Source organism: Colletotrichum gloeosporioides (assembly GCF_011800055.1).
Source record: "Colletotrichum gloeosporioides strain Lc1 chromosome Unknown consensus_9, whole genome shotgun sequence".
NCBI lineage: Eukaryota > Fungi > Ascomycota > Sordariomycetes > Glomerellales > Glomerellaceae > Colletotrichum > Colletotrichum gloeosporioides.
This window is the reverse complement of record NW_025544654.1, coordinates 144,435-152,507: the sequence shown is the minus strand read 5'-3', so window position 1 is coordinate 152,507 and position 8,073 is coordinate 144,435. Positions and strand designations below refer to the sequence as shown.

The following is an 8,073-nucleotide window of genomic DNA, read 5'->3' as shown; positions in this document are numbered from 1 at the left end:
AGACGCTGCTTACACAGTTTATACCCAACTCAGATTTCATAGCGTTATCCTGTACTCATGGCCAAGATATCCGTCACATAAAGAGTACCGTGCGCCAGAATCGTCGGCATGATACATGCAAATACCATTACCGCTCATTCACAAGCATTCTCGATAAGACGGCTTGAAGAATTAAAAGTACCTTTCTATTATGTCGAATGAAGTGCACGAGGATCGTTCATGCTGGAACATACCTTTTCGCTTCTCCCTAGACGTCACTGAAACAATTGAGGTAGAAGCAATGATTGATTTCGACATCTGGCCTCCGTTGTAGTGCCTTGAGTCCATTGAAAGGGAATGGTCAAGTCCGATGCCCTGCCTGCTTTCATCAAGTTTGCAGGGACATCAGTTCTGGTTGCACTATATGATCCAACATTCAAACTGTGAAGAAAAAGTTAGAAGGGAAGAAAGCTGATCCAACATTCGCACTCGTCACATGATTGTCCTGGTATTGCATCACAACTGATCAGTCTTGAGTGAGGTTCGCAGCCACATCGCAGAACCATGGTTCTCCGCGGTCGGTGGGGGTATGTGGATTCCGCTGTTGCGATACTGGGGCCGGAGCACGCCATCGGAACTCGCTCGCCGGCCATTAGCGGTAGATAACATCCGGCGAACAGCATCTCGGGTCGGGTCGCGGGGGCTTAGTCAGGCTCATTGCAGCTTAAGTTTCAAGTGTACAGACAAAAATTGACTCTTCTCTTGCATCAAATTCAAAACGCCCTGGAAGATCAATTGGTTAGAGCTCAGTTCTTTTGAGTTGGCCTTTCGAAATGCAAATACGGTCGTCAACGCTGGCCTCTGCGGCCCTTGTGCTCTCGAGCAGCTTCGCAACTGCGGCTAGCGATGCTCAGACTCCTCTCGCCGGCCCGGACAGGGATACCATTTCATCATCCTCCCGACCAAACATCGTCTTTGTTCTCACCGATGACCAAGACCTTCATATGAACTCTCTCGAGTACATCCCTCTCATTCAAAAACGCCTCATTGAGCAGGGAACTCTTTATAAGAAGCATTTCTGCACTACTGCTGTCTGCTGCCCATCACGAGCTAGTCTTTGGACCGGCAAATTGGCTCACAACACCAATGTGACGGATCTCAACCCTCCCTACGGTGAGCTGCCCCATGCACCGACCGGTTGAGCCCAGGCGCTGGCGCGCATGCGACACAATGACACCGGTTAGTTTGGTAACGGCTATTGACAGGACCGTACAGGCGGATTCCCTATTTTCGTGAAGAATGGTCATAATGAGAACTATTTGCCGATCTGGCTGCAAGATGCGGGATACAGTACTTTCTACACTGGGAAAATGTTCAATGCCCATACTGTTTGGAACTACGATAGTCCCCACCTGAAGGGTTGGAATGGATCCGTACGTCGCTCCAAAGCTCGATGTACAGCGCGAATAGTGAATACCGCCCCGTTTCTAACATGGAGTAGGATTTCCTTCTTGACCCTAACACCTACGACTACTGGAATGCCACATTCCAGCGCAACAAGGACAAGCCAGTCAACCATCTGGGCGAATATTCAACCGACCTTGTTGCTCAGAAGGCATACGGCTTTCTCGATGATGCTGTTGAAGCTGGCAAGCCTTTCTTCCTGGCCGTAGCTCCTATCGCCCCACACAGCAACGTGAACTCTAGCGTCCTTCTTCCCGTAAAGGGACCGGACGACGATGTTCCCGTTTCTGACGACAAATTCAGAACCAGCATTCCGAAAGCTGCCAAGAGACACGAGAAGCTTTTCCCCGATGCCAAGGTGCCGCGCACGGAGAACTTTAACCCGGACAAGCCGTCCGGTGCTGACTGGATTCGTCGCCAGCCTAAGCTGAGTGATGAGAATGTGGAATACAACGATGAGCACTACCGCGGTCGTCTTCGTGCGCTCCAGGCCGTTGATGAGCTTGTTGACGGACTCATCGACAGGCTCGAAAAGCACGGCTTGCTGGACAATACCTACATCTTCTACACGACTGACAACGGATACCATATTAGCCAGCACCGGCTGCAGCCCGGAAAGGAATGTGGTTACGAGACGGACATCAATATCCCGCTCATTGTTCGTGGTCCCAGAGTGCCAAAGGGAGGCGTCACGGAAGCTGTTACAGCTCATGTCGATCTCGTACCCACCATATTGTCACTGGCAGGCGCGCCTCTCCGGGCAGACTTTGACGGAGCCCCCATCCCATTGTCGACAAAGGAGCTTGCAGAGTCTCCCTTGACCCGCGAGCACGTTAACGTTGAATACTGGGGATGGGCTATCACCGAGAGCAAGTTCGGCTTCAACGGCGATGACACCAAGCGGATCTTCAACAACACCTACAAGGCTTTGCGTGTTGTTGGCGAGAGTTACAATCTCTATTATTCTGTATGGTGCACCAATGAACACGAGCTCTATGATATGACTGTAAGTCCGACACCTATCCATGTCCTTTTGAAGATGGCTGACCATACCCTTCGCAGACCGATCCTGGTCAGCTGCATAACCTCTTGCACGACGATGAAGCTGCCCTTGCAGCCCGTGCCACGGTGCTAGGATACCCTCTCAAGAAGCTCATCCCAAGGCTCGATTCTCTTCTCTTCGTTCTCAAGTCGTGCAAGGGTTCAACGTGCTCCCAACCGTGGCGAGCACTTCACCCCCAGGGTAATGTCGCTAGCCTTCAGGAAGCCTTGTCGCCGAGATTCGACGAATTTTACATCCAGCAGGCGCGTGTTGAGTTTGATCGTTGTGAACTGGGTCACCTTGTTGACGCCGAAGGACCTCAGTTTGAACACGAAGGGAACGTCTACTGGGAGGGAACCAAGTGGAGTGATTGGACGTGAAAGATTCGTGCCGATGGTTAGCACATTGGAACATACATAAAAAGGAGTCCGAGACCTAACACTGCATTACGGAATGTTTAACGATAGTTCCCGCATCCATTCCGCCCGCGTTCCGCTCTAGCGCCCGTGGTGGAGAAGATCAGACCATGCCAGCGCACTAATCACGTCGCGATGATGCCCACATTCCCCCTGCCACGATGTGTCTTTCCCCTCTTCCCCCGCATGCCATTTGTGTCTGTGGAAACAAGTTTCGCTGAACTAGGCCGGAGTTAAAACCGAATGCTCGTCATGTTGATTCCGTAATAACTGACTCAGGAATCTGATTCGTCATCGGAATGTTGGAAGGTTTAACCGCCTGGCGGATTTAAGCCAGTGCGCGGTCCCCCAAACTCATCGATAATAGCAACACTCGGCGAAGAAGGACAATCGAGGGAAGTCGAAGAATCCACAACAACTACACGCACACATCTCAATCAACTAAGTCAGTATGGACAACTACATTGGTCACTGCAACTGTGGTTCCATCAAGGTGGTGTTGAAGAAGAAGCCGGAGCAAGTTGTTGTTTGCCATTGGTGCGTCAAGCAACATTATGATCCTGCGCAGAGAAAGTGGAGAGACTGACATCACCCCTCTTCACCTAGCTCGAACTGCAAGCGTGCGGGTGGCCGTAAGCTTATTTGACAACTGATTAATTGCGTCAACTAATATTAATAGCATTTTCTATGAACCTCTTCATTGATGACGGCCAATGGGAAATTGAGGATGAGAAGAAGACTCTGTCAGAGTACCTTGACCACAACACCAATTCCGGAAACACGGTGCACGTGAGTAGCCTTCAATGTGGGAAAGAATTATCTGCTAATTCATCTGGCTGCGCAGCGATTCTTTTGCAAGAACTGCGGAAGGTGAGAATTCCATTCGCGCTAGATGCTACTCAGGTGCTAATCGCCTGCATAGCCCCATCAAAACTACTTCCCCTTCTATCCCGGACAAGGCTCTGATTAAGGCGTCCCTGTTTGATGATATTCCAACCAACAAGAAAGAGGTTTACTCCGAACAGGCATTACATTGGAACTAAAAACATGAAGATGCCAGTTAACATGTTCTAATATGGCTCGTCAGCTAGAAAATAGGAATCGTGGCATGTCGAATGCACAATCAAATCCTATCTCTACCGTTGTGATATTTACATTGTGAACAGAACAATGCGAACTGCACACTATACCAAACATGGATCTTGAATACAGAGTTATAATACAAAACGAGCCTTTTTCAGTGGCTGCCTCTACATACCGCCAAAGTTCGCGCCTTCGTTCTCGAATTCTCCCTCGTACAGAACCTCTGATCGTCTAGTAGTTCTGTTTGACACTATCGCCGACGGGAACGTTCTATTGAAACCCTTGTACTCGCCCAAGCTGGGTGGCAAATCATGAATTCTCGTACCCCAATCGCTCTCACGTCGACCCAATGTCAACACCAACTCCATGCCCTCCGTAAAGAAGGTGTGGTTCAGCCAATTCTTCCTGTACGGCTCTCCATTCAAGGTGGCGCTTTGAATGTAGATTCTCCGGTACGTGGGGTCGAAGTTGACGTTGCGGATCTTGGCTGTCTTGCCTGTCTGAGGGTGCTTGATCTCCACACTCTCAAAGAAGGGCGGGGTGATGAGGTAGACGTCTTGGCCAGGGTTAGGGAAGAGTCCCATCATCGTAAAGGCCACGAAAGAGCCCATAGCTCCGCTGTCATCGTTCCCAGGAAGACCGTCGGGCGCAGTTGAGAAGAAGGATGGGACGTAGAAGTGCGCACGCCTGGCCGAAAGAGCAGGGCGCCCGGCATAGTGGTACTGGAAGACCGTAAGAAACGAAGGCTCATTGCCGATGTAAGTGATGTTCTGATCATGCAAGAAGTCAAGTCTCTTGACGAAGGCATCCGGGCCACCATATGTGTTAATCAAGGTTGCCTGGTCGTGCGGAACAAAGCTATCAAAGATGGTCAGCCGGCTGATATAGCCAAGTCGTATGAATTCGGGGTCACTTACAATCCGTACTCCCAAGCACTGCTCTCATAAGTTTCAGGTCCGTTATTCTGCAGAGAACAAGAGCTGGCCCCGTCGAGGTTACTGCAGTTCAACGGGTTCTGGTATGCCCAGGTCTGATTCAGGAACTTGGGCTGGAAGAAGCCTCTGAATCCAGTGTCCGTGCCGTTGAAAAACGATGACTTCTGGTCCTGCTTGTACAGGTATCGCCAGTTGTGACTAGAGTCCAGATACTTCTGCTTGTCGTCGTCCTTGCCCAGCCCGTACGCCACCTGGGCGATGCTGAAGTCGTTGTAGCTGTACTCCAGCGTTCTAGAAATGCTCCGGGTGAGAGTTCCGAATCCCTTGACATCAAAGTCCTGGACTGGGATGTAGCCGAGTCTGTTCCAACTGGCCAAGCCACCGCGACCATGGACACTCCAATCATATGGCTCTTCTTCTGCGTCCTTGACCATTGCTTCATAGCCAAGATCCCAGTCAATTCCATCATCGAGGCCTTTCACATAGGCATCTGCTAGAACATTGTCTGCGTTCGATCCACCCTGGGTGAGACCCTTGCACAGACTCATCCGGCAGTCTGGCAGCCAACCAACGTGGACATAGGTATCGATCAGGGATCTCACCATCTCAGTCACAGCGGTGGGATCTAAGATGATCAAGAACGGAATCTGTGAGCGGAAGGAGTCCCAGAGGCAGTAGAAGGAGTCCCAGTAGGGCTCTCTGCTCCTCCACAGGGGGTTCTCTCCGGTGTAGTTCTGAGGGTTGACCATGGTCCTGTAAATGCCGCTGTAGAAGTTTCTCGCAAACTTCTCGTCGACACGGTCGGTCGAAACCTTGATGGGGCTAAGCTTCTTCTTCCAAGCTCTCTTGGCCTCTTTGTACACCCGCTCGACGTTGTAGTCGGGGATTTCAGCCGTCGCATGAGAGCAAGCCCGCTCGGTGCTGTGAAAGCTCGTCGCCACACGGGCGGTGATGGGTTGTTCTGCCGACTTGAATCGTACGAAAGCTCCTCCCGGGATAGGATAGCCATTGACGGATCTTGCAATCGTCATGTTCTTCACATCCGCGCTAGCACGGCTGTCAACGAAGATTCCATTGTCGAGGATTTCGGCACCTTGGAAGTCGGTACAGAAGTGCAGGACATATGAGCCAACACCGAAGCTAGGGTTGAAGCGAGCGCTTCCTGTGATGCGTCCAGAGCGAGCGTCAACCTTGATCGTGGCATTGTCTTGCCTCGAATCTGAGAGATCGGATAGGTCTTGGAGAATGAGAGGCTGGCCTTGTTGCGGGAAGGTGAATCTGAACAACGATGTTCGATGTGTTGTCGTCATCTCGACCTGGATGCCGTCTTTCAGTGTGATGTTCATCAACCCAGGCTTCGCTTGGACATCTTTCTGGTGGAAGTATCCGTACTTGGCCCTTGACTTCTTGGGGAACGTGCAAAAGTTGATGACGCCACTGGGACATGTCGTGTAGGCGAACAGCGGGAAGTTCCCCAGAGATGGTGAGCCGCCGGTACCAGAGTCGTGCATGCTAGAGAAACCGGTGATAGGGTTGCCGTCAAGAGTGAATCCGCCTTGGTTAGAACTGCTGTTTGTGTCCGGGGAGGCCTTTGCCATTCCGTATGGCAAGGTCGCGCCGACGAAAACATTTCCTCCATTGCGTGAGCCGATGAGCGGGTCGACATATTGTAACGGATCCCAGCCGTCATCGTCGAGAATCTCTGCCGCGTTCTTGTTGAAGTCGACTATGCCGCTCACCCAAGCCTGCGCCTGGTGGGCTGCTCCGGACGCTGCGTGTGATAGAGATGGCAGATGTGTGTTTGGCATAAGCAGCCAGCGAAAGACCGCTGCGAAGCCATGGAAAGACCACAATTCAGCCCACATTGCTGCCGGCCTTCGGTCGCTGAGGGAGAGTTTTGGTGAGGTGAAGTGAAGTCCGATGGAGAGAAGCCGTCTGCAGCAGACCTCCTAAAATTTCGTCCGGATCATGGCATGTATGAATAGGATAATGGGTGTCTCTGCGACCACGTGACTAGACGTCAAAGCTAAAATGGTCTCAAGTTCGAGTAAGGTTTCTCCGAGCTCTCCTCAGGATGTCCTGCAGGGTCATGATGAGGCAATCATTGGGCATCATGGCGCACGGAGAGAACAGCGGATGAATATCTGGCGCCTGGACTACCCCTCAACAACGCGTGTCGTAGGAATCACAACCTTTCTTCTATGCTTCTTTCCTACATTTTGATTAAGATCTATGATGATTCTATTCACAATTTAGATAGCGTCGTAGGCGGCAATCGTTCGGGAGATTTGCGATCTATCGTCGCATTGATCGAGACATCTCCCGCTTGGACGGAGATCTTAGCACTGTCAGGCCAAGTCTGCAGGAGAAACTCTAACAACGGGTCGAACGGCGTTTCCATCCAAATATCTCATTCGTGAAGCCACCCGTTTCAAATCAGAAACCAAAAGATTTTTTTCTCTGTCCTTTAGACTTCGCTGTCGTTTCCTGTTGTATCTCCCCCACCGCCTCACCGAGTCAGGATACTTTGGTCTGTGGCGGATGGGCTTGGCGTCCGCCACCCCATAGTCCGGATCTGTTACCAAAGCGGAGGGAGGGCGGGCTTTGTTTCCAGCTGCTCCGACAGCGGCAACTTGCATGATTCCGTGCTTCGAGAATGCCATTGTGGAAGTTTGGAAGAAAAGATGAGAATGGACGAACGATGCTGCTGAGTTTGATATTGCATTGCGAAACCGCGTCGGGTGCGACTTCACGATCCGAAGTTGACCGGCTGGCTTGGAGTTGCAGTGGCGCTTGTGATATGCGCGGCTCTGTTGGCCCTACAAACGGAGCGGCGTGTCCGGCCCACGGCAATCGTACTCGGTTCATCGCCACGGCAAATGCGCCCGTTGACAGCGGCTGAAAATGTCGGTCCCGAGGTCAGGGATGGTAGCTCTTGGCGACGAAGTATGGCAGGGCTGTTGATTCATGTTTGCCAGACAGTTTGTCCGATCTAGTGAACGTTTTGGAACTGTTTCCCCAGAGCGGGTATTCGTTTGTTTGGAAGTTCGGCAGACGTTTGAGCAGCTGTTAGGTGTGCCTTCCCGGTCCACACCCAGCTGAATCGCCCAGCTGAATGTCAGAGGCATGTCAGCTTCGCCGAGTAAGCCCCGTT

At 51.5% G+C, this 8,073-nt stretch overlaps 3 protein-coding genes across 3 annotated transcripts; 2 read left to right on the top strand and 1 right to left on the bottom strand.

The window, feature by feature from the left end:
- Positions 1-812: 812 nt before the first annotated feature.
- Positions 813-2,865, top strand: GCG54_00003016 (Arylsulfatase; the record flags this gene model as incomplete). Its single annotated transcript, XM_045403095.1, has 4 exons — positions 813-1,152; positions 1,255-1,412; positions 1,481-2,449; positions 2,506-2,865. The coding sequence occupies 4 exons, from the start codon at positions 813-815 to the stop codon at positions 2,863-2,865; spliced, it is 1,827 nt and encodes a 608-aa protein (XP_045269998.1).
- Positions 2,866-3,352: 487 nt separating this feature from the next.
- On the top strand, positions 3,353-3,944 carry GCG54_00003015 (uncharacterized protein; the record flags this gene model as incomplete). Its single annotated transcript, XM_045403094.1, has 5 exons — positions 3,353-3,438; positions 3,508-3,533; positions 3,581-3,690; positions 3,746-3,771; positions 3,824-3,944. 5 exons carry the CDS (start codon positions 3,353-3,355, stop codon positions 3,942-3,944), a joined length of 369 nt encoding a protein of 122 aa, XP_045269997.1.
- Positions 3,945-4,151: 207 nt separating this feature from the next.
- On the bottom strand, positions 4,152-6,784 carry GCG54_00003014 (putative secreted glycosidase; the record flags this gene model as incomplete). Its single annotated transcript, XM_045403093.1, has 2 exons — positions 4,152-4,842; positions 4,902-6,784. 2 exons carry the CDS (start codon positions 6,782-6,784, stop codon positions 4,152-4,154), a joined length of 2,574 nt encoding a protein of 857 aa, XP_045269996.1.
- Positions 6,785-8,073: the final 1,289 nt, after the last annotated feature.